General features: G+C 40.1%; 5 protein-coding genes across 5 annotated transcripts in view; 3 read left to right on the top strand and 2 right to left on the bottom strand.

The window, feature by feature from the left end:
- Positions 1–209: 209 nt before the first annotated feature.
- lca5 (lebercilin LCA5) lies at positions 210–4,405 on the bottom strand. Its single transcript, XM_079572401.1, has 9 exons — positions 4,242–4,405; positions 2,945–3,318; positions 2,496–2,737; positions 2,118–2,423; positions 1,872–2,009; positions 1,696–1,792; positions 1,480–1,601; positions 1,233–1,389; positions 210–1,155 (listed from the first exon to the last, which is right to left on the bottom strand). The coding sequence occupies exons 1-9, from the start codon at positions 4,244–4,246 to the stop codon at positions 329–331; spliced, it is 2,268 nt and encodes a 755-aa protein (XP_079428527.1). The 5' UTR covers positions 4,247–4,405; the 3' UTR covers positions 210–328.
- A 595-nt stretch (positions 4,406–5,000) lies between these two features.
- sh3bgrl2 (SH3 domain binding glutamate-rich protein like 2) lies at positions 5,001–9,153 on the top strand. Its single transcript, XM_079572335.1, has 4 exons — positions 5,001–5,135; positions 7,424–7,609; positions 8,389–8,469; positions 8,649–9,153. Exons 1-4 carry the CDS (start codon positions 5,091–5,093, stop codon positions 8,652–8,654), a joined length of 318 nt encoding a protein of 105 aa, XP_079428461.1. The 5' UTR covers positions 5,001–5,090; the 3' UTR covers positions 8,655–9,153.
- A 537-nt stretch (positions 9,154–9,690) lies between these two features.
- On the top strand, positions 9,691–18,327 carry LOC306974911 (scavenger receptor cysteine-rich type 1 protein M130-like). Its single transcript, XM_079572314.1, has 16 exons — positions 9,691–9,864; positions 10,086–10,112; positions 10,182–10,493; positions 11,042–11,338; positions 11,850–12,161; positions 12,303–12,596; positions 12,736–13,050; positions 13,177–13,476; positions 14,029–14,337; positions 14,714–15,028; positions 15,544–15,852; positions 16,445–16,738; positions 16,820–17,155; positions 17,226–17,333; positions 18,004–18,088; positions 18,160–18,327. The coding sequence occupies exons 1-16, from the start codon at positions 9,819–9,821 to the stop codon at positions 18,317–18,319; spliced, it is 3,819 nt and encodes a 1,272-aa protein (XP_079428440.1). The 5' UTR covers positions 9,691–9,818; the 3' UTR covers positions 18,320–18,327.
- Positions 18,328–21,048: 2,721 nt separating this feature from the next.
- On the top strand, positions 21,049–23,470 carry rps12 (ribosomal protein S12). The gene is made up of 6 exons (XM_079572198.1): positions 21,049–21,105; positions 21,230–21,276; positions 21,855–21,971; positions 22,163–22,265; positions 22,714–22,815; positions 23,385–23,470. The coding sequence occupies exons 2-6, from the start codon at positions 21,263–21,265 to the stop codon at positions 23,445–23,447; spliced, it is 399 nt and encodes a 132-aa protein (XP_079428324.1). The 5' UTR covers positions 21,049–21,105; positions 21,230–21,262; the 3' UTR covers positions 23,448–23,470.
- A 1,198-nt stretch (positions 23,471–24,668) lies between these two features.
- Positions 24,669–27,719, bottom strand: part of eya4 (EYA transcriptional coactivator and phosphatase 4) — a 37,575-nt gene continuing 34,524 nt past the window's right edge. Inside the window, exons 19-20 of the mRNA XM_079572127.1 lie at positions 26,396–26,496; positions 24,669–25,368 (exon numbers count right to left, since the gene is read on the bottom strand). Coding sequence (XP_079428253.1) covers positions 25,288–25,368; positions 26,396–26,496 — 182 coding nt within the window. The 3' untranslated portion in view covers positions 24,669–25,287. The remainder of the gene's footprint in view (positions 25,369–26,395; positions 26,497–27,719) is intronic.

Here is a 27,719-nt window from a genome sequence, read left to right as displayed (position 1 = left end):
AAATTAAAGGTCCAGATAGTGCTTTCATTGAGGTGTACGTTGGCATTTTCAAGTTTTTTAGCAAATTGAAGTATTTGAGAAAGGCTTTATCCAGGCCACAAAGTAAGCTACAATTTATACAGACAGGGGAGATAACACAAAATCTAACATGGAAAACAGACATGACAAAAAATACTTAAATTACAATATTATGAAGATTAAGAGCTATACTGTGACATCATATCTACTTTTTCGTTGTTTGGCATTCAACTTAAAAATACCTACATAACTGTGAACAAAAAATATATATTTTAAGTGCCTGAATGTTTTGTTCAACTAGCCTTGAGTTCTATAGTGTTAGTTCCTCTATATCATCATCAAATGAGGTAATGGCGCAGATGGCTGGTCTGGTCTCTGCGACGTGTATTGTGCTTTTGGATGCTGTTGGCGGAGTGTGCTGTCCTGAGTGCAAGCCTTGCAGTCCGTCTCTTCTGGACCCAACCCCACTTGTGCCAGGAGGACTACTGAGAAGATCCATATTTTTGTTTTTCATGTTGTCAGTTGTGGCTATGCTACCAAAAAGTTGCTGCATAAGGCTAGACTTTCTGTCTTTCTCTCCTCCACTCCCAATGTCCTTCTCTTCCTTTGGGTCCGTTTTCTTGAGGCTAAAAACCCCGATTGCCTCTAGTGCAGATATTTTGTCCTCTTTAGGTGGAGTTGGTGTGAAGTTGGAAATGCCCCGAGATGCCGTAAGTCCAAATGACGGAGCATAGCTTCCGAATGCCAAATTGTCTGTTGAGATTTGCGTTCGTAATGCTCTTCTGCCCAAAGCAGTTGAAACACTTTCTCTCTCCGTTCTCCTCCTCACCCCTTCTCTACTTTCACGACCGGTATTTGAAGGATTGTCTGTTTGTGTTAGGCTAAAAACTGAATGAGGAGTCAAATTTGGCTCATTTAGAACATGGTTGTTTGTTGATTGATTCTGTTGATCAATTTCATGCATCTTGGCGAGAAGATGCTCTCTTTTGCGCCGTGCTTCCTCTGATGTTTGCTGATTGGTCATAGCCTCCTGGTTCCACCTCTGAACTTCCTCCTGTACATGACCAGGCCTTGCACTTTTCTCCTCCTTCTGGTCCATGGGACTTGCTATATTCCCATTCAGTTCCTTTTCCCACTCTGTGATGACAAGAAAAACATTACAGTATATTCAGTAAGTAATGATATATATTTGTTACACTAGCAGCTTGTCTTACTGTCATTTAATGTTTTTATAGACTCCTTGTCTACTTTAGAATCATGAATCAATTGCAGCGGTTTGTGATTTTCCTCATGATCTTGAGCCTTTTCTTTTTGCACCATCTGTCCTTGGTTTGCCTGTTGGTGTTGATTTTCAAGATCTTTGTTAAGCTCCTATAGAAAAAACAACAATGTTGGAAAACGACATAAAAACCCAAGAAATTACTGTGGTTATATAAAAAGGAGCATTAAATTCCAGCTTACCTTGAGTGACAAATACTCATCATATTCATTGGCATCAGTGATGGCGGGAGGAGGTGTAGGGAAATCCACAGCAGAAACTATATCTTCAGTTTGAACTGCCACTGTAGTCATCCTACTGAAAACTACATGTAGGGATGCATAAAACAACATTAAAAACAACGTTAAAAACATCTTCTAAAGCTCTTCCAAATACAAACAAATGTTTGATAGACTTACGTGTCCGTTTGGTACCGCTCTGAGGATCTTTCTTTTGTGAGAGTTTTGACATACGATTAGCATAAATGTTCTTAGTATCAAGTTCTCTCTCTTTCTCCTGATAAAAACAAAACAAAATTGTAAGAAAAGGTATTGTGGGCCAAGGGTAAAAAATCTTATAACGGAGATCGTTTTGCCTTGAGTTTGAGGGACAGTCGCTCCATCTCTTCTTGAAGAATCCTGGCCTCTTCCTGAGTAGTGATGGTCTTTTTTTTCTCTGACACGAGTTGCCTTTGGAAGCTGCTGGTACTCAGCTCTATATTGCGCTCCAGATCCTTCAATTACACATTCATCCAGTCATGCATTTATCAAAAACTATTTGAACAATCAGTAAATGAAAAATATAGAGGGAATGTATGAAATAAATTAAAAATAAATGTTACTTTTATTTTGCGTTCAGCCTCCTGCCTTAATCCTTTCTCCTCATTAAGTTTGTGAGTGAGATCATCCCTCTGCCCCAGATCACGCTGGTCGACCAATTTTTTCAGTCGTGCTACAGTGGCTTGACTCCTCTGCAGCTGCTCCTCGCTTTCTTTCAGCCGCCGCTCTGCTGTTCGCTCACGCTCCTGAGTGCGCCTGAGCCGCTCACGCAGCACATGCGTCTCATTGGAGTGCCGCGAAATAAGCTGGGAAATCTCACTTTCTGTGTCATCATAACGGTGTAAAGCTTTCTCTTGTCGTACCTGAAGCTACAAAGTACAACATTTCATTAAAACATTCCAAATGACAGTACGAAAATAATGGGAAGACTCGTTTGGTACCTGTCTGAGTACACGATTTTCTTTCTCCAATTCATTTGTGCGTTGCTGAAGCTCGGCAAGAGCGTTACGTAGATCATTAATTTTTAAAAGACGAGCTGAAAGCATTCGTTTAGTAACGAGGTCCAGGTCTTTGGAAGGAGAGGTCTCTTTACTGCTTGAGTGTGCCCCTCTGCGGAGCTGCTGGGACACATACCGTCTATCAACCCGCTGTGGCCGAGGAGCTCCTCTGCGCCCTGCACACCCTGAGACACAGACACAATCAGTGATTTTAATACAACTACTTTGTTTAAATTAGAATCTGTTTTAAGAGCATGTTATGTTGACCCAAACAAAATTGTTCAAATAGGTTTTCACAACAACACAAAAATAAGCACTTGTAAGTACTTTTATAGAAGCTAGCACTTGGGAAGGGCAATTTAATGACATTACAATTCCATAACTTGACATACCCATCTTGTAGGGAGGACTACTCGAAACCCTCTTGGTTTGCCCTCGTCTTTGTGAAGGTGGGGATGGGGAGCGGGACCGTGAGTATGGTGACAGAGAGCGCTCTGAAGGAGACTCATAGTCGTCTGAGTAATAAGACCTTTTACTTTTTCTATCCTCTCCATCCGATATTTGGTCCCGGTCGGGGTCTGAATGGTAAATCCTAGTTTGTGATCTGCTGTCTGCGTCCCGTTTTTCTTCTTCTTCATTTCGTAGTTTGTAATTTTTTTCAGATTGTGAATCCTTATCCTTTTTGCTACTCTGTGCAGATTGGCAGCTCACCACATCCCTGTTGTCTTCATATGGATCAGGCCAGTTTTCAGACTCCATGTTATAACTGGACACAAAGACAAAGAAAGAAGAGAATTACATTTTATAACAAATTATAGAATCAAACAACCTTTCCAGCTTACTCCAGTAGTCTCTAAAATCATCTCATAGTTAAACAGTAGTGGAAACTAGTGCGTGAAGTAATGGTTTCATCCTTATTTTATGTGTCTCTTCGGTACCAAGTAATCATTTATTAGGTCGAATTTTCCATGAGGCTCCATTATACTGTATCATTTATTATTGCACATGATCTCATCAAGACAAACCCTTGTAGTCTGCCCCCAAGTGTTCCAAGAACAGCAGAAGACACTGATGGACATAATGTTAAATGTTAATTATTACTTTTTTATATACTCTAACTTTATTTATAATTAGATTCATTAACTGGTATGTAAAACTGCAAATCCTCAAACGAATATAATAACCAGCTCTCTGTCATCATCTGAGGGTCTAAAATGTTGCTTCTTTGAGAAGAACAGCAACTCAGCATCCCTTCTGCATGCCATTTAACAGGATTAAAGTAGACCGTCTGTTTTTGACAGGTCTACTCTACACAATGCATTGTTTACCGTGGAGTACGTCTCGGGATATGCTAGTAACAGACACACGAAGAAATAACCAAGACAGCATTATGATAATGACACGACTGTTAAAAGTGTAAGGTTAATTACAGTCAATGCAAAGCTTTAGCTACAATAGCAGCCGAAAAATCTCTCTAGAGCCGCTTTTCTATCGACAACAGGTGGTCGAGGGTTTTTAAAATCCTAAAGAACATTGTTCAGCAAACAAAACAAAAACACAGTGTCATTTTTTCGATATCTCTTGAAGCACATTCCCAAATTTAATTTTGCTTTTTTTTTTTTAGCTAGTTTATATTGGTTACAATAAGCTACACAGCTAGCATAACAAAAAACATAGCTTTGGCGCTACCTCATGGAAAGATGTCATAATCATTGAGAACAGGAGCCAAATGGCTCTTCTAGCAGCACCAGGTAGTCCTTGGCAGATCGATAACGACACCTTTATGATATGTATTTTAAGTTTTAAGCGCACGGCACGCCTTGAGTCCGAATCTCTCTCTTCTTACTGACGCTGTACCATGGCAACCAGAGCGGCCGCGATGGACGATACCAAGTATCTATTATGTGCAAATCTTCGTCTTACACTCCACGCAGATGTGGTGATTATCACTGTACATTTTAATGCATATAATAAGTCATTCGATGTGTTTTAACAGTTGCAATAAATACATATTAATTATACAAAAGTTGAAACTACCACAATGTCCTCTCCCTGCTTTTCTATTCTTAGCCACAGAGGGGCGCTGTTACTTTGCTCTTTGATGTAGCGTGAGCGTGAGGGAGCGTGATCTTTATCTTGGCCGTGGTTCGGTTTGTTTTCAGACTGTCCAATATTTAATGATGAATAAAAGTGTAAACTTTAAGTTCCATAATAACGAATAATTTCCACAACATAGCAGTAAATAAATACATAATTAAATAATTAAATAAATAATTAAATAAATAAAGAATATGAAGAAGTACAGGGAGCTGAACAGTTCAAAGTCGCTGGCATTTACAAGGAATGTGTTTGTTGTTGATGCGAGCAGGGTTTCTTTTATTTCGAAACGACTCAACCGGAAGTTGGGTGTTACCTCTGTGTTGGGTTAATCGGGCTTCAATTTAAATATCCGAGTCGAGATCATGCGCCTGTTGAACACTGGCAGAGGTTTTAACTATTTTGACATCGGAATATTGCGCTCTGACACTTTTGAATAAAATGGTTATCAAGGTTTACATCGCCTCTTCAACTGGCTCTATCGCGGTAAGTAACAAACTATGCGTCCAAGCCATAGACATAATAATAATAGTTCAAGCTTGACAGTCATGCAAAAGTGGCTGAAAAACACCGTTTTTTTGTGTTGTTTTTGTTTTTTTAAGTTAACATTTTAGTGTGTCTGTATTAAAGTATGTAAAAGAATTATATGTTTTACTGATATGGAAATGCACGTCAGTCTCAGCTTTGATCTTTGAAGCATAAATCATCAATCATCTTAAATCATTTTGGAAAAACAAAATTCAGAAAGCATTTGAGGCATTTTGCAAGATAAGATTTATCTCCACAGAATGCACCAGTTGACATTTAAGGGTTGCCTTCTTTATAGTTTGTAAAATAATCGTTGTTTGTGACAAAAAAGATGGTGTCTAAGGATAATACAGAGAGCAGATCTGCATTGTGTGTGTACTAAAATGGTTATCACTCTGGAGCAAATACCTAAAGTCTTAGGTAATGGTAGAAATGAGTAATTTATTTATGTTATGATTCTTTCTGGAATGTGCACATTTCTCATTAGTCACAGGTTATTTTTAATCTCATGGTACATTACATTTTACCACTTGCAAAGCTGACCATTGCCTGTGCTTCTGCCTCATGTGAATGTAATCGAATTGCTTTAAAATTGGGTTAAAGTGATTGAATGAAGAGGTGACTGAATGGGGTTTCGTGGAAGGCATAGATGGGAAGCACAGTGGACAATTGACTATATAGCACTGAAATGAGCTGCTTGAAACAAAAGATTAGTGGGGCAGAAATAACTGGACCAATGAGATGTAAAAGCCCTTGTCTTTTATCTGTGACCAGTGAGTTATGGGTCACTGCAGGCCAACGGTAATTATATATTTGTTGAAACAATAATGTGCATGCATTCAAAATCAATAATACACTTGATGATTTTTGAGTACATAAAATAATTCATTGTCTTGGTGTCATTAGATTCATAATTTCATGAAATCAATACTGTTATGGACATTTTAAAAAATTCTTATCATGTTTCTTGGAAAAACTAATGTCACCCTTAGTGGAGGATTAGTTTTGCTTTGGACGTCCACCAGTTAATCCCTACAATTTAGAATGATGCATTTATTGTGTGTGTTTTTGGTTTGTGAGTCTGTGTAATCCTGTATATCCATGCTATGATCCACACTGTCACTCACTCTCACTAAGGGGCATCTCTTTCATTATTTAAACCTTTACTCCTTCTCTTTCATTTAGGAACAGTCAGAAGTAATAAGAGTCCTCGGTTTAGGGCATAGTTTATAATGTTATTTGGTCAATCAATGTGATTTACTGCACGTCTAAACAACCCTGCATTGTTCTAAGTCTAACAATAGTGTCATTGTGCTGCCCTTCATCACTTTGTTTAGCATACAGACGCTTCAATTTTGTTTTCATCGTAGGAACAAACTAGGTGGAAAAATATGGGCTCAAACCAACACGAAGGTCTGCGTTAGTATGGAGAAGAGAGACTTTGAATGACTGTTCTTTATCATAAACAGTATTCCAATAGTCGATGCAACATTACTAAAATTGACTGTATTTGAGACAATGGTAACAAACATCCTGCTTGTTTTCCATTACATCTGGTCCATGGGAGTTTTTTTCTCTTCTATAATTAACTTTTTTTGACTTCTACAAAGTTCACAGGCTGCATTCTGTGAGAATCCCATTGGGAGCTGCAGTGACTATGGCGCTGGGAATGCTGGGAGTGCTTTATTTTTTTTCAAGGATGCAATTTCTTTTTAATATGATGCTTTATGCACCTGTGACAGCCATCTGTTGAATCAATGCTAATATGTTGTGATGGTCATATTTCCATTACAGTAAATCAGAAAACGCTTATTTTATTTACCGAGCTGTTTTTTTTCCCAAGCTTTTCTGAAAAAACTGTAGTATTGACTAACGATAAAGCAATAATTTTAGTTGAAAGATTAAAATGGCCAGTAACATCAACAAACAAAACCAAAGTATTTTTTTGTATTTAGTACAATGCGTGCACATTAGAGGTAATGAAATGGATGCACCAGTTTTTGCAACCACATCGAAACTGCCCTTTTCATGGGTGGAATTTTTAAATGGCAAAGACAACAATACAATGGTCTTTTGCGCCAAGCCTAACTTTATCTTGATTATAAAACAGAAATCCCAAATTTAATCTAATCACAATTTGCAATGCAATTTTACATTTTTCCAAAATTGTATTGTGAAATGGTAAAGAAAAGTAGCAGCTGTAGGGATCAAATGAATATGCCAGCTTTATGTCCTTCTGTCTTCAGATTAAAAAACATCAGCAGGACGTGGTAGGCTTTCTCGAGGCCAATCGGATCAACTTCAAGGAGGTAGACATCACAATGTTGGAGGACGAGAGACTGTGGATGTACAACAACATTCCCAAAGACAGGCAGCCGGACAAGGGAAGACCAGTGCCTCCACAAATCTTTAATGACGATCAGTACTGTGGGGTAAGACTGTTTTTCATCTATCTATTGTACTGAATAGGTCTAGGAGGTGATTATATTGTGTAGTAATTGGCCTCAAATGGCCTTTTGTCACACGCCCATGCAATTCAACATGGTACCAGCAGGTGGCTACAACATAAACATAAATAAAGCACTTGATTTTTCTTTCAGTACAGCCCTCATATTACAAGCCATCTCCAGCTGGGCATTACAGAAAATCTACAAATGAAACAATAAAGTAGACACATGACTGAACAGAAGAGAACAGAGTTTATTCATTATATTTTAGACAATTATTTTGGTATCACCTCCTAACTCTTTTGTTATTTTTTATGTGACTGACGATTGTGGATCCAAAATAACAATACACCTAAACAAACAAATGCTTTTAACTCGCTTAACGGGAGGCTTTGATATGAACAATATGCGCTTGTGTGATGGAGGAGAAAGAAGTTACATTGGCACAAGTGTATAAACCATGATAAAACACCTGATCCTGGCACTGCTATCCTACACTGATTACAGCTGTATGAAATAAAGAGGTACATGTTTGGACAGGCCTCAGATATGCGTCAGTCAGATTGCCTGCTCCACTGTAATCCCGATGTAATCCAGTTTCATGAACGCGCGCATAATCTACTCTGCCAGTTGTCACTCTCTCTGGCCAAGGTAAACCAATGTCATTGCCAGTGGATAAAGCCTGGCAGGACAACCCCCCCAGGGCCGTCTATTCAGTGTGAATCTTGAGCATTATGTAATCGTCATCATGTGTTTTTCTGCAGGATTATGAAGACTTTTTCCAGTCCAAGGAAAATAACACAGTGTTTACATTTTTGGGCATCAAGCCACAACCCTCAATAAAAGTAAGGTCATGAATATTGTGTCGGACATAAATATCTTAAGATGTATTTGTGTAGTACTGAACATGCTTGCTTCATATTTGGATTCACTGATCTTTGTGTGAAATCTTTAAAAAAAAACTTTTGCATATCATATGTCCAAGTCATGCTGCATTATAACATATACATGTTCTTTCCCCCAGTCTTGAAACAATCATCTGACTTTTCTGAGACTTAAAGAAGCCAAGGACCCTCCTTGTGTCCCATCAGTGTTTCATACATCTCCCTCATCCTCCTCCTGTGCACAAAATGCCAAAACACCCTGCGACACTGGACTTCGTCTTCTCCCCAGAGTGCCATGGGTCTGTGCTTTTGTGTCTTTTTAACTATTGCTCCTCAGCCGTAGCATAAGACCAATATGGTGCATCTCCGTAAAGGTTCTCCTGATTTTCGCCTGTAATGCGAATGTGCACAATCAGAGGATGTCAATGAGGGCTGCGCTGAATCAACAAAATGCTGTGTCTTTACGATAAGTTCCAATGCCTGTCTTTGTTATTGTAAAACATAAATGTAGTCAAGCTATTACCACCAGGTTGCACGCTTCCTGTCACACTATTTTAAACTGCCTCTCAGTTTGTAATTAGAAACACTGTATAGTATAACTTATAACACTTGACTTGTTCCTTCAGACACGACTAACCACTTAATGATTGCACTTTATCGTTTGCACTTTGTTTTTGTTTGTAATTTCCAACAATAAAAATTAAGTGCTATTTGGCTTGTTTGCTCTGTTCTTTTTCAACTGCCACATGTTGAGACTGTCATTTTTTTTTTAATGGAAAAAAGAAAAAAAACTACTTAATTGTGATTATTATTTTTTCCACTGCTGAGTCCGCTGACGTGTTGTCACCAGTCTGTCCTGATTTGGACTGAAGTGGAAGGCACAAAATCAATAATACTGTTGACCAGGCCACCATTTTTGCCGGAATGATCTGCAATATTTAGACTGTCAGTATCCCGCTTTAAAATCAACCTCTTCCAGTAAAACGTGTGTATCACAGGCCGGGGGACGGCTTGTTGCACCTTATGAAATCTGGACATTAGCATCTGAAAACTATTGGATCTTATTGGGCCTGCGTAAGAATATCCTTTCATCTGCTGTTTTAATGATTGATCAGAAAGTCAACATGTGTCCAGACTGTTGCCTATTTCTCAGCACTCGGCTTCCTTTGAACATGGCTCTTCAGCTTTGAAATTATTTAGTTTGAGAGTAATTATTCAAAGTTATGAAGTTGTAAGATTGTTGCTCCATAATTGAGACAAAGGAACAGGGAAGAGGCTGTTGTTGATCCTTGTTGGTTGGAAGTTACAACATGATCCCCTCTCCGCCTGAAAAGAGCATGTTTTGTTGGTTAATTGGTGAGTTTCTATTTTCCTACTTTTAGAGAAATGTCAGGAGCAGAGTAGCCTGGATACTTTTAAAAAACTGTGTTACTATTATTCATTGAACTTATATTTATCTTGCCTTTCTCATTCATTATCTTCTAGTTATGGGAGGATTTATTTTTAAAACTTGCAACAATAATCATGCATAATGCTTGAGCTGGCTTTGGGGTTTGGACTAATTAATTTTATTTCAGGTTTCCTTAGTCTTCTGCTAATAACAGGTCAGTAGTGTTTTCTGTGAGCTATTTTCATTATTCCAACGAAATTTTAACCAATTTTAATGTTTTCAGAGTGTGCCAAAATCCGCCTGGTGGGCCCCTCGAGGTGCTCCGGCAGAGTGGAGGTGTACCATCAGGACTCTTGGGGAACCGTGTGTGACGACAACTGGAACCTGCTCAATGCAGAGGTGGCCTGTCGGGAGCTGAGCTGTGGAACGGTGCTGGAGGCCAAGCACGGGGCCTTCTTTGGGCAGGGCAAAGACCAGATCTGGCTGGATGATGTTCACTGCACGGGTCAGGAGTCTTCAATCTTCAAGTGTCCACATAACCCCTTTGGACAGAACAACTGTGCCCATGGAGAGGACGCTGGAATCGTCTGTTCAGGTATTTTATCCAGGAGGATGGTGAGTGGTTTCAGCAGGTTTTCAGACTTGTTTTAGTCATTTTAATTCTATCATGTGGCTGTGGTTCTCCACAAACCAGAGCTCACTTTGGAAGTAAATATATGTGCCAATAGAAAGTTAATTTTTTTGTGTCTGTGTTGACATTCAGTTGATCTATAAAGAACTAGTATTGCATCATCTGTTGCTCACGTTCAGTTCTGAAGGTTTTATGATAAACAGTAGTGAGGCATGACCTACACTGGCTCTGTCTGTGTCACTTTAGTCAAAGTAAATATTAACTCAATACTTGTGACCTCTGAACTTTGAAATAGTTGCAATTTGTCTGTATTTTTTCATCATTATTATATCTTTACCAGGCACTGACATGCAAAAGTCGTCTTTGTGGATGATAAAAACTGTATAAGCGGCCAGTCGTAGATGTGGAAGTTGTGTCTCCATTGTGTTATTGAGCACTATACCATTGTCATGACTTGAAGTCATTGGTGTGGTCTATCCATCAACTAACTTACTGCTTTATTTTATTTACAGATTATTTGCGAATGGTGAATGGGAGTAACCACTGTAGTGGCCGAGTGGAAATATTCCGTAACGGTCACTGGAAGAGGATATGTACAACAGACTGGGGAGAGAAGGAGGCGAGTCTCATCTGCAAGGAGATGCACTGCGGTCCTCCAGATCTTCAGCAGTTGGGCAAGTTTCTGTTTGGAGCAGCGCCAATAGCGGGCGGAGTCAAAACCAGCTGTGTAGGAAATGAGACCTCTCTGTCTAAGTGCAGTCATCAGGAACTCCAGGAAAGCTGCGTTGATGCGACTGTTGTCTGTTCAAGTAAGTCATATATCTGCACTCATTGATGAGCAGGTATCCAATAGGGCTGCACAATATGACAAGTCTTGAATATTATTTTTGAAACCATTTCAACTGAGTGTGTTTCATTGAACAAAAAACAAAAATTAAAAGCCCTTTTTTCTTTTCTTAAATTGTGTTAAACTGTGTGGCAAAACACTGCAGCGTCATGGGTTCAAGTCCCAGCTGTTTGCCTCTCCCCGCTCTTCACCCCCTTCACCTGAACTGTCCTGTCAGATAGAGCCTACAGGTTAATGATCCAGAAAAAGCAACAACAAAAACTAAGCCAAGGCGAAAATTTAAGTAAATTATTAGATGCAGGAATAAAACTGAACTATATTTTTAAAGTTACCTTGCATTTATTTTAGGCTGTGATGTGGATATTGCTACATCTTACTGTATATATTGCTATAACCACAATTTGCCGATAAATTGTACTTTGTGATGGCACATTACATGTTATGTTGAATTGCATTACTTTATTTGATTACAGATGATAAACCAGTGCGGTTGGTCAATGGAACTAAGTGTTCGGGGCGAGTGGAGATCTACCATGCTGGACAGTGGGGAACTATTTGTGATGACCACTGGGGCATGCAGGAGGCCAATGTCGCCTGTCGGGAGTTGGACTGTGGAACCGCGGTGGGTGTCAAATACAAAGCGTTTTATGGCATGGGCACGGATCAGGTTTGGATGGACGATATAGATTGCACTGGAAAGGAGAATGCTCTGGCTGAGTGTGGACACAGGGGCTTTGGAGAAAATGACTGCGACCACGATGAAGACGCTGGCCTAGTGTGCTCAGGTAGGCACACTTTGAGCTCAGGAGACAAGTACTTACCTAGTATTTACTGCTACATTGTTGTTCTAATTACTGCCACGCACACAGCATATTTGATTTTCTCTTGTATCAGAGCTTATTGTAAACCCTGCCTTTCTCTTCTAGAGTCAGTCAGGCTGGTCAATGGTACGGACCGCTGTTCCGGCAGATTGGAGGTTCGCCATAACGGCCAGTGGGGAAAGCTCTGTAACAGTAACTGGGATCTGGCTCAAGCAAAGATCGTGTGTAGAGAACTTGACTGTGGAGCCCCTAAACAGGCCCACGAGGCCTTGAACTTTGGTGACAGCGGAGAACAAAGAGGGTACACGGCAAGCTGTTCTGGAAGTGTGGATTCAATTGTTCAGTGTAGAATACAAGAGAGCACAAGAGTGTGTGATGGAGTTTTTCTGTCATGTGCAGGTAAGAATAAACCAATATATTATATTTTCATGTTGTTTATTTTGATTTAGTTTATGATAAGTGATTTGGAGAAAAGCAACAATTGTATTACATTGTGTGTTTTCTTTGCTATTATCGACACACCTGTCTATTTTTGAAGGTGTGCAGGCCATGAGACTGGTTAACGGCACTGACCGGTGTTCTGGCAGAGTAGAGATCTTTCATGACGGCCTGTGGGGGACGGTGTGCGATGACAACTGGGACATCCTCGATGGTGAGGTGGTGTGCCGCTCCATGGACTGCGGCTCTCCTCAGAGGGTCACGAGCAGCGCCTTCTTCGGTGAGGGGGATGGGCACATTTGGCTCGACGATCTCGTCTGTTTGGGGAACGAGACTTCTCTTGTGCACTGCATTCACCCCTCCTTTGGGGAAAACAACTGCGGCCATGGGGAGGATGCTGGTGTAGTCTGCTCATGTGAGTCTGTGATGTTTGAACATATTAGCTCCTCTAAGTAGGTCCTATGTCAGTTAATGAAGTTAATACAATATTAAACTACAAATGCATCTACTTAGTGTTTCAGTATTTTATTTTATTTTTCAGCAAATCTCAGACTGATCAATGGAAGTGACTTTTGCTCTGGCCGTGTGGAGGTGTACCACAATGGAATGTGGGCCCCTGCTGTGACGGTGAGCTTTGGGATGAACGAAGCGTCTGTGGTTTGCCGAGAGATGAACTGTGGGGACGCGGTGTCAGTGTCCGGGTCGGCTTTACAAACTGAGCTGCTGGGAGGTTGCAAAGTCAGCTGTGCTGGGAGCGAGAGCTCTGTCACCCAGTGCACACTCCGAGAATACACTAGGACAGGCAGCGCCCCTCTTGGTCAGGCTTCTATTGTATGTACAGGTAAGGTTCTGTCAACTGAATGTACATTGAAAGGTCAAGCCTTAAACATACTGTAGAGAGGTGATACAGTAGAGTGATATCTTTTAAGAAATGCATGTTTGAAATTGTACACCTCATGATATCTAAATCTACATGCAAATAGCTAATCAGCAAATCCCACAGCAGTTACTCAATGCATTTGTGGAAATCACATACACATTGACAGTTACAGGTATAACATGCATTTATATAATAATAATAATGTCTAAAATAAGGCCGCAATAAACTTAATTTCTATGATCTAGATACTAGCAACCAAAATCCAAGTAGCTGTCCCCAAGTAGGTCCAAGTGAGCCTAAACTCTTACGCTGATCCAAATGAGTGCTAGACTAGTGCAGGCCTTCATCAGTTAATACTCAGTGCCATTCAAAATGTTGTGTTTGCATCCCCAACATGCAGTTTAGAACAACCCGATTGAGATGTGACTGTATACCTTTTTGAACCAGTAAGAGCTCATGCTCCATACCCTACTTTTAATCCACGACAATATTTTGAACATCTATCACTTTCAGGCAATGTAAAACTGGTGGATGGACCCAATCGCTGCGCTGGTAGAGTTGAGATCTACAACAAAGGCCAGTGGGGAAATGTGTGTGGGGAGACGTGGGACCTGAATGATGCGGGAGTGGTGTGCCGGCAGCTGAAGTGTGGGAAACAGCACAAGCTCAGCACTGCTTCAGACTACGGCCACGGCTCTGGACAGGTCTGGGTGGATCAGATCGAGTGCAACGGGCACGAGTCGGCCATATCACAATGTTCACAGCAAAAATTTGCAGACCGAACCTGCAATATCACATCACTTGCAGGAGTTATCTGTTCAGGTAAATGTGGACCCAGCAGATGACGTTGTAAAGCATTTCTCTCTTTATTTACGTATTTAATTTGTGCAGTTTGCCATTTAAGTGTACAGTATTTTATAATTTATGTATTTTTGTTTATTTCCTTGGCAGTCTTTCGGCTATTTAAGGCTATTGACTATTTAAGGAGTAAAAAGGCAAGACAATATGGTTAAAATGTAGTTTTTAAATTCTAGCCATATGTCTATCAATATGACTGATTATAATGAAATAAATACCCGATATGAAGATGTGACAATCCCTTTATTCTAGAACATTATGCATGCTGCACTGGCTTAAAGATCTAACAGTAGCCTCTCATGTCAATTATGTCTACATTTAACTTTTGTTGCTTTTACAGACAGTTTGAACGTTCGTTTGTCAGAGGGCACCGACTTGTGCTCTGGCAGAGTGGAGGTGCTCTCAGGAAATGTTTGGGCGACAGTTTGTGATGAGAACTGGACGCTGGAGAAGGCGGAGGTGGTGTGTGATGTAATTGAGTGCGGACACGCTGTGAACGCTCCTGGTGGGGCCCACTTCAATCAGGGAACAGGGCCAGTAAAAGATGCCAGCAATTCATGTTTTTCAAACAAGACAACTTTCCAGCATTGTGTTCCTAACGGCTTTGATACATCTGCATGTGGACATGAGAAGGATGCTGGAGTGGTTTGTGCAGGTAGGTTTCATTTGCATTGTGGAGTGAGGAGTGACATTTTTGTGCAAGACTAAGTTACATCCAAGAAAATATTGGCTCAATCCGTTCGCAGTGGAATCTTCTCAACCTCAATTTGGAATTGTTTAAAAAAAACAAAAACACAAAGTCCTTTCTTACGCATAATGATCAGGAAAGTGTAAACAAATATTATTATTACTGGAAAAAGAAGTACTAGGTACTCCAGTCCTTGGATTTTACTGCTGGAGGAGGTGTGGCCAAAACCTTTTCTTCATGGGCCAAAATGGAGATACTGTATATGAGTGGGGTCAAGTGTCAAGGGCTAAAAAACTAAACTACTTTTGCATCTTTCCAACCAGGACAGTCCTAGCCTGGACAGTCTATTTAGTGCCCAATTTAATAAAAGTAGATACAATTACAAATATCAGCGCCCCCTTCTGGGCCAAATCAACCCCCTTGAAGGGCCTGGTTTCAGTACCCCTGTTCTAGAACAAAAATATTTATCATTTATTTTGCAGCATCTGTTCGTGTTGTGGGAGGCTCCAACTCCTGCTCTGGTCGAGTGGAGCTCTTTTACAAAGGCCAGTGGGGAACAGTGTGCGATGATGACTGGTCAATATATAATGCCAGAGTGGTGTGCCGACAGTTGGGCTGTGGCCAGGAACTCTCTGCTCCCACTAGTGCCCACTTCGGGAGAGGCGAAGGTCCTATATGGTTGGACAATGTGGAGTGTGACGGGGATGAGCTGGCTCTGACACAGTGTAGACACCCAGATTATGGAGTCAACAACTGCGGCCACGGTGAAGATGCAAGTGTTATCTGTTTAGGTGAGGTGCTTCAGCCAATTTATTGACTTCTTTTTTTTTTTTTTGGATGGATGGATGGATGGATGAATATTCATGGTTAAGAAATAGGAGGTTAAATGTATTTAGTAGATACCCTGAGTAATATAGTGGAAATGTAATTTTGCGATAAGTTTAGGTTGCACATACAGTGATAACATGGTAATAAGATGGAAGTAGCATGACAAATAGGGTTTCATCTGGCAAGAAATTAAGAAAAAAATGTGTGTGATGTTGTATTTTACAGTCTTTACACTGGGATAGGGTTAAGAAAGGACTGTGATTAATCATATTACAATGAAATAAAATAGTGCTGTATTCTGGGTATTTATCACGCATCAATGATACAGAAAAAAACATAGTCCCAATATTAGAAAATACCAAATCCATATAATACATGCATAATTAAGTCAGTTTAATTTATATGAGCATATATTGAAATACCGATTGATTGGCTTTGTGAGAATATTGAATGGAAAGATTACATTCATTGTATATTTATATTTTATGAACCTCACTTGCTTGATAGCTTTGTTCTTAGTGTTGTGCAAATGAAACATATTAGTTGTCTTTCCAGGTGCGCTCCATAAACCCCAGTTAACCGTGAGTCCTGGTGCTGAGGTGAACTGGGGCGAGCGAGTGGAGATCACGTGTACCATAGTCACCGAACAACTGGGTGGAACCTTTGTGTTGACCAACAGCCAAGGATCCCTGAAGATGGAGAAGTTTTCCGAAAATGAAGCTGCAACCTTCATCCTTCCCAAAGTGGACTTCAACCAAAAGGGCTCGTACTTCTGTGAATTTAAGAAGAAAATTCAAAATCAAGTTTTTAGTTTCCCTCAGTCAAATATCATAGATTTGAGCATCAGAGGTAAAAAAAAAAAAAACATACTCATGATATATTAATCCCAGTGTGACTGCATATAAAATAACTAGCTGTTTTGTCACATAGTGAAATTGGAGAAACCCAGCATCACCTTGACCTCACCGCATGCAATGTTGATCTACAGCCCTGACAAGTTATCCGTCAAAAGAGGGGACAGTTTTTTCATCAGCTGCTCTGTTCATTCAGCATATCCCGGAGGTTACTTCTTCCTCAACAAATCTGACAGCACCAGAAGTGAACCCAAAGCAGCGTTTGGCCACTCTGTATTTTACATGGCCGACTTTGAATTCCCCTCTATAGACTATGAACACCAAGGACTGTATAGTTGTGTGTATGGCATGAATATCTCGTCCCAAGCCTTCTGTTCAGAATCATCCAAAACTATTCGTCTCACTGTTGTTGGTGAGTGCTCAGGACGTATAGATATTCACATTTTATTTGATCATGTAGTTACGACTATCTGTTTTGACAGATGCATCCTCGTCTTCCACTGTTTCTGGAATTGTTGCTGGTGTAGTTGTCTTGGTGCTGGGGCTAATCACTGGTTATGTGCTCTGGAGGAGGAGAAGATGGGCTGCCGGTAAGTGACATTATTGTATCACATCATCATCAAAAAGCATACTATGCACTCATATAGAACCACATTTTTTCAGATTTAGCCAAGTGTTGCTGTGGCCTAAACTTGAGAGCATAGGCCACTGTGCAGCCCAGATTGTTTAGACCTGGTATTGGCATCATCAGATGTAGTTTTGAGAACCACTAATACAAATACATCTACTTAACATGATAAGAGCCTTATTGACATTATAGCGCCATTAGCAGAGGTGGGTGGAGTAGCCAAAATATTTGCTCAAGTAAGAGTAGCATTACTTTGGAATCATTTTACTGAAGTAGAAGTATAAAGTAGTGACCAAAATAATTACTCAAGAGTAAAAAAAGTACCTGAGGAAAATGCAACTTGAGTACTGTAAAAGTAAAAGCGTAAGAGCGTAAAAGTCTGATTCAGTAGTGACATATGACATTATGAAACACCAAAGTACAACTAAAAAATATGATACAAGTAAGTACTACCCACCTCAGGCAAATAGACTATCCATCTTCCATCACAAGGTAAACAGTGAGTAGAAAGTGTTTCTACAAAAAGGTGCATCAGTCTGTTACTGCATACTACTTGTGCCTGTCCCCGGGCCTGAATCAATGACAAGTTAATTTGTTGAACTTTCCAGAAACAATTGTTTAAATGTTTTCAGGTACCACAGTGACCTTCAGTAATCGGTTGGATGGAGCAGTACAACAAAACATGGATGACAGAAGAAACAGACCTGTAGAAGACAGGTATATTTGAAATCCTGTTGACATATTAATCAAATGTCATTTCACTAAACTAATGTATATAATGTTGTCAGCAGAGACCGCAGTTCTCAGGCCACTCGACGTGACTTCAATCGTGTTCTGGAGGAGAAGAATGCAGACGTGGACTTGGATAACACTATGGAGAGGGTCCCTGAAGATGAAGATCTAGCTGGGAAAGTGTGCTATGAGCTCGAGCCACTTGTGACTCCATGAATTTCGATTGTCCTTAAAGGAACGTCTGAAGAGCTGCATCATGTCAACAGAAACAGGTTTTTTGTAGTGTCCTCTATGTGAGCTCGTATATGTTCCTCTTTCTTAAAGCTACACAAACAACTACAAATGATCGCGCAAATACTATATTCTATATTCAGGAACAACTTACTGTGGATGATGATAGGCCAGGTCGTCATTGTAAGTGATAATTTGTTCTCAATTGACTTCGGTGGGGGGAAAAAAGAGTTAAAAGATATGATAATCTACTTAGAACAACAACTAATAGCCTAATGATTTGGAGATTATCTTCACTGAGAGCTACATTTAGGAAATTGTGGTGATGCATCTCAACATTTGTTTTGAGAGCCTCTTTTTATACAAAGTAGATATTCAGCTTGCAACCTAACTTACTGCATGTGCATAATGTATAATTTGAACGTTTGCTGACTTTTTGCAGGTCATGTAATAAGTGTTTAATGATACATATGTTTCATAAATACATTTGAAAACATCAGCACTGAGTCTTGTCTTTGTGTTGGTGCTTGTATGTACCTATGCTGTAGAGTCGCCACAAGATAGAGAAACAAGCTCCAACTGGAAATGCTGTCTGCTGGGGGGTGTGGTGTCCCAAGCAGCAAGTAACCATGCCCAAACCTGCTCACCTTGTCTGCCTCTGCCACAAAACACACACATACCATTTACTGCTCGTGTTCTAGACACCTCGGTCCTCTCTGCAAACTTCAAATTCTGATACTTTTGCTTCACTTAGACAAAATATGGGTGTTCAACTGTATGTTTCCAACACCAGTGGAAATCGTGAGGTAAGATACAAGATTTTTTTATGAGTTAGGTGAATTTATCAACTATTATTTCTTAACCACCACAAAGAGACAAAATTAGTTGCTGACTGATGCTCTTGTCCAGATTAAGGAACGACAACAGAAGATCCGTATGGTTCTATCTTCCTTGAAAATTTCTGTCACGGAGATAGATGTTTCTGAGGAAGGTACTGATCACACAGCTGTAATGAGAAGGATTGCTAAAGATCCTAGAGCTTTGCCGCCTCAAATCTGCAATGGAGAGATCTACTGTGGAGTAAGTATTGACAGGGTATTTTAAAACGTAAAGAATAAAGAATGTACTCGGTGTTGAGATGGGCTGGGTATCAAAACATGCCCATGATCCAGTTCTTTAATTAATTTTCTGTGAGGCAAGTTGCAACGCATACAAATTATGACTCAAACAGACATAGGCTAAGAATCGATTCAAATCAGACAGTATCACTTAAAATAGCAAGTCCTAATAAAGTCCTACCCTTCCTTTCCTTTGTTTATGAAGCAAAACCAATTGCCAGAAAGGGCATGGCATACCTACCCAGTATTGTGAAAGTTTAGATGCCGTCTGCATCACTGCTCAGTATTGATTGCCTTAGAGGCTAAACCCTTCTTGGTCAAGATGAGCAAGGAACCTATTCACATTGTCTCAGTATAAAAACAACAACACACTGCTTAAAACCTTATTTATTTATTCTTTCTACTTTTGTATTCATGTCTTTTTTCTGTTTTGTAGGACTTTGAGGCGTTTCAGATAGCAGTTGAAGCTGAAAATCTAGAAGCCTTCCTCAGAATCAACCAGTCAGGAAACCAACAGAAAAGCATGTAGTGCACTCCATAATGTGAAGATGGCGCCAGACAGAATTTCAACAAATATTCACTAAACTGTGAAAATAGTGACAGTTACAGTAGACAACACCTTAAGACACCCATTTATACAAGTTAGCTACAAAAATACGTTTATTTTGGGGTCAGTTTTTGGGGGTTAGAAAAAGTGAACTCCTGCACCTCCATATGGACCAAACAAGGTTGTTCTATAAATGTTACCATTTGTTATTACCTAAAATGTCTGGTTGAATAGTGTTACAGTAAAGTGGTGTTAAATCTTTAACGGCCATGTTTGGAAATAAATTCATTTAGCTAAGACATGTGTGTGTTTTACTTTACTCGAAGTAGTAGTGGTAATATATTTATCTAAACTAGTAGTGATTTATTATGTTGATGTCATCTAGTATTTGTTCGATATAATAATAATAATAATAATAATAATAATAATAATAATAATAATAATAATAATAATAATAATAATAATGCATCGTTTTTTTATAGCTCTTTTTTTGGACACTCAAAGACGCCTTACATTGAATGGCGATAACTAAGCTATTATTGTAGCCACAGCTGCCCTGGGGTAGACTGACGGAAGCGAGGCAACCTGTGTGCGCCAACGGCCCCTCGGACCACCACCAACCACTATGGATCTATTATATTAAAGACCACACTCACTACATTAGCTAGGCTTCCTGGTGTCTGGTGTTCCCATATAGGGTTTCCCTTTCCCATTCAAGTACCGAACAGGCCCTTCCCTGGACCCTGCTTAGCGTCGGATCGGGCAGAGCAAAGGCGGTATGGCCATCAATACATCCATGATATTTATTCATCCCCTTTTTGATGGTTCCTACAATCTCTGGAATAGTTGATATTTTGAGTCCCTACATCATCAATTAGTCATTATTATTAATTAATGACAATTATTATTATTATTATTATTATTCCTTTTATTATTACTGTTGCTGTTGTTTTGTATTTGCTTATCATAATTTAGCTGCCTGTAAATCTAAGTTTACAGGCAAAATGATGGACTTCTCTCCCGAGCGCGTGGGTCCTTTGAGGGAGATAAGCCCATGTCGCGCGCTTATGACGTCCTCTTTACCCGCTGACCGAGTGGAGGAACGGGTGCGTTTTCTTTTTTACCGGCACAATCCGTGGAAAAAAACAACAATCCGTTGATCAAAATGCCTTTAAATGTGAAATATAAGTCCAGCTATAACATGCTATCCTTATTTCTTGTGTATTGCAGAACTTTAAGTCCAACATCCATCCCTAAACTACGATGGCCGAGGAAGGGTGAGTGTCCCTCCGTGTCAATACTGTGTACCTTAAATGCTTCTATTGTTTTGTTTTATGGAAATACTTAGGAAGTTAGCACTTAAAAGGCATTTAAACGTGCACAAATATCGGACTTTATACGGGTCTATCAAGTCAGTGGCAGTGGTAGTGAACGTTTTGTGAGACTGCGCTCATTGAATACCCAGCCCGAAGAAAGCATATTATTTGAGAACTCTTAACTGCTGCTCAAAATCTTTGTAAATTATTTACTCAAAGTCGGTGCCATTGTTGTGTGCAGAACTTCTGCACACAACAACTGTGGGTCATCTTCAGATGTCACTGTTCAGTGCTACAGGCAGACCGTTATCACCCCACTGCCCGCTCTCCAGACCACTTCAGAATGTGGTTAATGTCCACAGTTTTTTTGTTTTGTTATTCTGGCGTCAGTGATGATTTGAGTTCTTTTGTCGGATACCCCTTCACTCCTCTCTGAGTGAGACTCGCATTCTGACACGCTGGATACTGAACTATTGTAGGAGACTGGCATACACCATGTAAATAACCCAGTTAAGCTCACCTTGTATCTTCTCACTTAGCATTGCTGCTGGAGGTGTGATGGATGTCAACACGGCTCTGCCGGAAGTGCTGAAGACCGCACTCATCCACGATGGCCTGGCCCGTGGGATCCGTGAGGCTGCTAAGGCCCTGGACAAGTATGTTGGAGTCTTTATACTATTTGTGCCCTCTCAGAGTTGTCACTGATGATAATTTGGCTCCCTCTACTGAATGCCATGAGGAGAACTGCCATTGTTACCCAATTTCTGTCTGAGATGTGTTCTTGATTCGTAACAATGTTCCCTTTTGGGGTGGTGCATGTTTTTAAGAATGTGAATTTGTCTCGTAGGCGCCAGGCTCATCTGTGTGTCCTTGCCGCCAACTGCGACGAGCCCATGTACGTGAAGCTTGTGGAGGCCCTCTGTGCTGAGCATCAGATCAACTTGATCAAGGTATAATATCAAACTCCAAAGACAAATGACTCTTGTTTACAGAAATCTTCAAGGATATGACTAAATTGTTTCATTTTCATGACGATCTACAATGCATGTTACGGTTTGTAAGATGCCAGATGAAGCCAATTTGTATCTTTCATCATGATCTTTTATTTATAAAAGGCTTACTATTGATTTAAATGATTGGATTTCTTGTGCCTTTCTGCTGTATCGGTGATGATAATTTGGCTCCCTCTACTGAACATTGTGAGGAGATTGCCTTTGTTACCCAATTTATGTCTGAGATGCAGCCTGAGCCTTTACCTGCTGTTTTTAACTTGGATGTGATCCTGAGGAGACGATTCATCTCACCGGGTTTAATCCTTGCATAAAAAATGTCCATAAAGTGTTTACTTTTTGCAAATGATTGACAAATAGTTTTTGTTTTGTTTTCTTATTGTTTTAGGTTGACGATAACAAGAAACTCGGTGAGTGGGTTGGCCTTTGCAAGATTGACCGTGAGGGCAAACCCCGTAAAGTGGTGGGCTGCAGCTGTGTGGTTGTGAAGGTAAGATTGACTTAAGTTACTATACTGAAGGGTTGTAAGATGCCAGTCAAGTGCAGCTGCTTTGCCTTGTGTGATGCAACTGTTTGAATATAACTGGCTAAATTGCTGCCCGAGTACGAGCCCTTTCATCTATCTGTGGTGACACGGGTCCCTATAAATGGCCACATTTTTTGTGGGTGTTTATTTGCTCAAGTTTGACCATTACATTCTTATTGACTTGTGTTTGGAGTCGGCAGATTTTATGTTTCTGAACATGGGGTTTGTAGGTTTCTTTGCATTGTTTTGTAGAAGTAGCCATAAGAACAATGCTGAAAAATACCCTTTTCCATTTACAGTGAAGCAGTGGTTGGTGCATCACCACACAGAATAGGGTCACTGGACCCTTGTATCAGTTTTGTTGCATTGTTTTCAAAGTTACGCTTGGTTTAAAAGTCAAATCCTATGTTTTATTCTGACGCATTTGGTGGTGCACCGCAAGCTCTTCAGTGTATGACCAACTGTGCTCACTATTCTGATCCATTTCAAGTTTAAAATCTGCGGATTCTGACTAGATATTTCCCCCCCCACAGGACTATGGCAAAGAGTCTCAAGCCAAGGATGTCATCGAAGAATACTTCAAGTCCAAGAAATGAAGTAAATAAAATGAGAAATGAAACTTTGGTGTTTTCCTTTGTACTTTGTTTCTATGAATTGCAAAGACTCTTAATTGTTTCAGTAATTAACAATGAAGTATGTGGCATGAGCGCCTAAGACTGTATAATCTAGTATAAGCTAATATTTAAATGGGTATTTGTAGTGCCTCTTCTGAAAGATGACTATAGCCTTTAAATTGAGGCATGCACCAATTTGAACTTTTGTTGGGGCCGGGTGCTGGTAAAGACATTTGGCTCACATTGGGTCCCTTTTCTGAATGGTGTTTTTTTTTAGCCTTTCTATCCAGCAACCCAAAAGTGCAAATGATTTCTGATTATACAACCAATTTTAACAAATGTAGACACTATTTACATCAGGGTATCCGTGGGGCATTAAGTGAACTTTGCCAAAATTAAGGCCAAGTCATCACAAAGCATTAAAAGGACTGTATAGTCCCTTTTAAAATGGTAAAATTATCTCATTTCCCCAAAATGTTCCAACAATGTCTTAAGGTGTAGAATAAGCCCAAACCTGTTCACCACAACTGCCTCTAAAATCCTGCACTTTCACTCAAAAAGGTGTCACTTTGGTCACTTACATGCATGACCTGAGGTAGCAGTAGTCAGTATAAAATGGCTAACTTGCATCTAGCCCTTTTACATTGCATTGAAAGTATATTGTTTTCCATAGACAGAACCCACTTAATTGCATGGCTTGACTATTTTTACGGCATTTGTCAAACTGCTCAAGTTGCACATTGTGTCCAATTTAGTTAAAATTAAATGTACATAGATTTTTGGTATTTGCAGAATTTAGTATTAAAATGGTGTTAATCCAGAAACCCTGATCATGATGGTGTATATTGTAAGTTAGGAGGTATGGCTGCTTTCAATATTCTCTCGTGATTTTTTCTTTTTTTTACAATTCCCAAAGTGCGGGGTCGCTAAACACTGACATGAGTAAACCATGTTTTGCACATGACATAAGTGTCTCGGAGTTGCAGGCCTGGTGTTTCTGGGGGTCCTGGGCCCTAATGTTTGGGAACAGTGATGAGAAATTTAGTGCAGTAATAAATACTTGAGTCATTACCAGGGTTCTTAAATTGAGTTTGCTTTCAGACCACAATTATATATATATAAAAAAAAATACAAAACCATTAGGTGCTTAAACCCTAAAGTGCTACATAGGTCTGAACTTGTTCTAATGACCTCTCCCTCAGCAGATGTTGGGACGTAAGGGGAAAAAACATTCAATAGAAATTCTGCGTACATTTTAAACAGTTTTATCCTTTATATCCTACATACATTTTTGAATAAAAGACATTGAAATAATTAAGGCACAACACATCATGACTCACATTCTCAACTTTCAAAAAGAAAACAAATACAAAAATCATAAAATAACGACCCCAAAGTTAGACTGTTCAATGAAAAACAACCAACGCTGCCCTTAAGTTTATTGTCAATAATTTACATAATTTTCCCCATATTGCATTTATGTGATTAACATAGACCAGAGGAACACTTCAAAGTAAACGCAGCTGCAGTTCTGTGCACATCAGATGCTTTATCCCAAGTGTCCACATCTCAAAAGGCTCACGAAGCAACATTTTGGATTTTGTCCGCCTCAGCTCGCTGTAGTTCCATTTCACTACCACAAGCTGCTCCTGCATCCTCTTTTCCCAAATGCATCTTAAGACCATTCAGTTTGTAAATCCAGACGTTCAAAAATAAAATCACAAAAAACATTTGCAGTGTATTTGTTCTTAAATAGTTATACAAAAGAGGGGGCTGCCTGGCTGACCATGTCCATAGTAATAAGTCCATATTGCAGTATTAGTTACAGGTATTCAAACTCCAGTGCTTGGTGTAACGCCAGCAGGTCAGAGTGACTGGATATCCTCCAGAAAGGCATGTTGTGCTGCAGAGAGAAAAAGGAACATGAATGCAACTTCACAGCTGATGCTGCCACTGGGAAAACATACTCACACCGCCACCTCAGGTCATGCAAGCTACACTAATGTAGCTTGTACTTGGCTTTGCTAAAGCACTGCAAACATAATCCATGCACTTTCGGCTTGAAATTCCCAGCACCAACATTATACATAAAACCCAAAGAGAAAAGGAGGACATGTTCACATTCAAATGCTATTGTTTACTGCTGTTTATGTTACATTACAACAGAATGCAATGGTTTACAGATTGCACTAAATCTTTCATCTGCAAGAGGGCATAAACTTTGAAATGATTCGAGAAAATGTTCAGTTTTTTAAAATCTGAATTCATTGCAGATTTTACTATATCTTTCATCTACAACAGGATGCAATGCTATTTTAGAAAATATATCAGCATTGACAATATGTGTTGATAAACTACAGGCCTATTTGTAGATGTGTAAGCCATGGCATTCAGTTTTTTGCTTCATACTTAACCTAACCTGAAACTTCACTGTTAAAAGCAACCTGCTTTGGACAACCGTATTGTGCAAAGCGTTATTCTGGACAGCCATTGGGATTATTGTCAAACCATGACAATAATAACATCTGCAGCAAAAAGGAGCAATTCAAGAATAAACTGAAAGCTCTGCCGGAGCTGGAATCTAACTTTGATTACATTTGCAAAAGTCTGAATATCTACAACCAGAGCAAACAGCAGGTAGAACCGAAAGAAATCAAAGAACCAGGACAAAACAACTACAGAGCACACCAAGGCAGGCCTGGTCCAATCAGAGCTCACGCTGCTCGCAGAAGGCGGGGTCACAACGAGGTTACCTTTTTGGCCGCCTGCTCCTCTTCCACACCGTCCCCAATTACAACATACACTACTTTCCTGCCAAACCTTTGCATTATGCGTTCAAAGCAACTCTCTTTTCCTGAAACAAAAATAAACAGGAAGGGGGAGGGAGGGGCACAGGTCAGAGGGGTCAGAGTCAAAGAGTGTTTGTTTACCTGGCTGGCAGCATGCTCCTCGTCCTTCCCATCGCCAATCACAACATACGTAATGTTAGTGCCAAAGCGGGAGACTATACGCTCAAAACAGCTCTCTTTGCCTAGAGACAAACACATGGCTTTCACAGCTTTTTCATTTGTTTCGATGCAAAAGTACACAAAGCGCCCAGAGGACACTTGATTCTCCATCTCCCGATCCTACTGTGCAATCCAGAGTTTTTTGCTATTATAGCCTAAACTCCAGTACAACTAAAACAATTGACAGCTTAAAGAGTAAGATTGTATTGAGATGGGGAGCGATCAGTGATGGGTTACAAAACGCTGAAAGATCTGATGCAAATTAAGTCCAGAATGTTTTCAGCAATGTTTTCTGTCTTGCTGCCAGTATCCCACAAAAATCAGTACCACGACAGAGACTTTTCTTCAGAGAATATATTTCTCAAATAGTTCTCAGCTGTATCCCCTGCCAAGTGCTCGTATCTCTGGTTGGGACACTGGTTTACAGAAATCTTTGCTGTAGACCTTGTGTGGTGGTGGTGGTGGAGGTCAAAGCCTCGACTTCTGGGCTTCTCGGTGCATTCCCAACTAATAAACCAAGTCCTCCATATTTTTGTACAGTGCAAGTGATCTGCGAAGGGTCAATGCGCATATTGCACACTTTATAATGGTTGTTATGGTGACTATACATTGCTGCAACATTTTAATGACGTGAGACAACGTGCGGTTTAACAGGATACAGTGACATTTGGCTTGAGCCTGAGTGTTTTCGGTTGAGTAATGCCGAGTTGATTTGTATTTGGACTCGGTAACAGTATTTTTTAACGGGCAGATAATAAAATCGGTTCAGAGCGCCGGGTGTCCAGGCCTGAGGAGTCCCACAACTGTCAGGTTTAATCAAGGCCTAATAATGATGTAGCACGGGTGAGCAGATTTTTAAATAAATACTTGAATTGAATAATACACCGGACAGCAGACTGGACAAGCTGTAACATACTACAGTACAGTGAAAAGAGTCTCTACTTATGTAGCGCTTTGCCACCAACTTTACATCAAGGAACCGCTCACCCATCCACCCTCTCATTCGTACAACAATGCACACAAGAATTCCATTCCTGGTTCTCTCAGTGTGAAGTTTGCATGTTTCCCTCCCTGTGTTAAGGTGGGATTCCTCCGGGTGCTTCGCTAAAGGCTAAATCTCCAGCAAGGTACTCCTGAAGTTGCCTGGACAGTCAGCCACTCCTGCTTTTTGTTTCTGTTCAAAAGCAGGACGCATTTATAAAGAATAGGAAAAGCATGTGCTGTTGGTCCCCTGTAAAATAGCATC

The sequence above is a fragment of the Gobius niger genome (genome assembly GCF_951799975.1).
Source record: "Gobius niger genome assembly, chromosome: 15".
Lineage (NCBI taxonomy): Eukaryota > Metazoa > Chordata > Actinopteri > Gobiiformes > Gobiidae > Gobius > Gobius niger.
This window is presented reverse-complemented; position numbering and strand designations above follow the sequence as displayed.

Excerpts from the sequence above, each read along its gene's own strand:
- rps12 (XM_079572198.1), top strand. Across the intron at positions 22,266-22,713 it reads ATCAGATCAACTTGATCAAG|GTTGACGATAACAAGAAACT; the intron begins GTATAATATCAA and ends TTATTGTTTTAG. Across the intron at positions 22,816-23,384 it reads GCAGCTGTGTGGTTGTGAAG|GACTATGGCAAAGAGTCTCA; the intron begins GTAAGATTGACT and ends CCCCCCCCACAG.
- lca5 (XM_079572401.1), bottom strand. Across the intron at positions 2,738-2,944 it reads TAGTCCTCCCTACAAGATGG|GGTGTGCAGGGCGCAGAGGA; the intron begins GTATGTCAAGTT and ends TCTGTGTCTCAG. Across the intron at positions 2,010-2,117 it reads AGGCTGAACGCAAAATAAAA|GATCTGGAGCGCAATATAGA; the intron begins GTAACATTTATT and ends GTGTAATTGAAG.
- LOC306974911 (XM_079572314.1), top strand. The coding sequence starts at position 9,819 with ATGATCCCCTCTCCGCCTGAAAAGAGCATGTTTTGTTGGTTAATTG. Across the intron at positions 9,865-10,085 it reads CATGTTTTGTTGGTTAATTG|GTTTCCTTAGTCTTCTGCTA; the intron begins GTGAGTTTCTAT and ends ATTTTATTTCAG. Across the intron at positions 17,156-17,225 it reads TATTCGTCTCACTGTTGTTG|ATGCATCCTCGTCTTCCACT; the intron begins GTGAGTGCTCAG and ends CTGTTTTGACAG.
- sh3bgrl2 (XM_079572335.1), top strand. The coding sequence starts at position 5,091 with ATGGTTATCAAGGTTTACATCGCCTCTTCAACTGGCTCTATCGCG. Across the intron at positions 5,136-7,423 it reads CTTCAACTGGCTCTATCGCG|ATTAAAAAACATCAGCAGGA; the intron begins GTAAGTAACAAA and ends TTCTGTCTTCAG. Across the intron at positions 7,610-8,388 it reads ATGACGATCAGTACTGTGGG|GATTATGAAGACTTTTTCCA; the intron begins GTAAGACTGTTT and ends GTTTTTCTGCAG.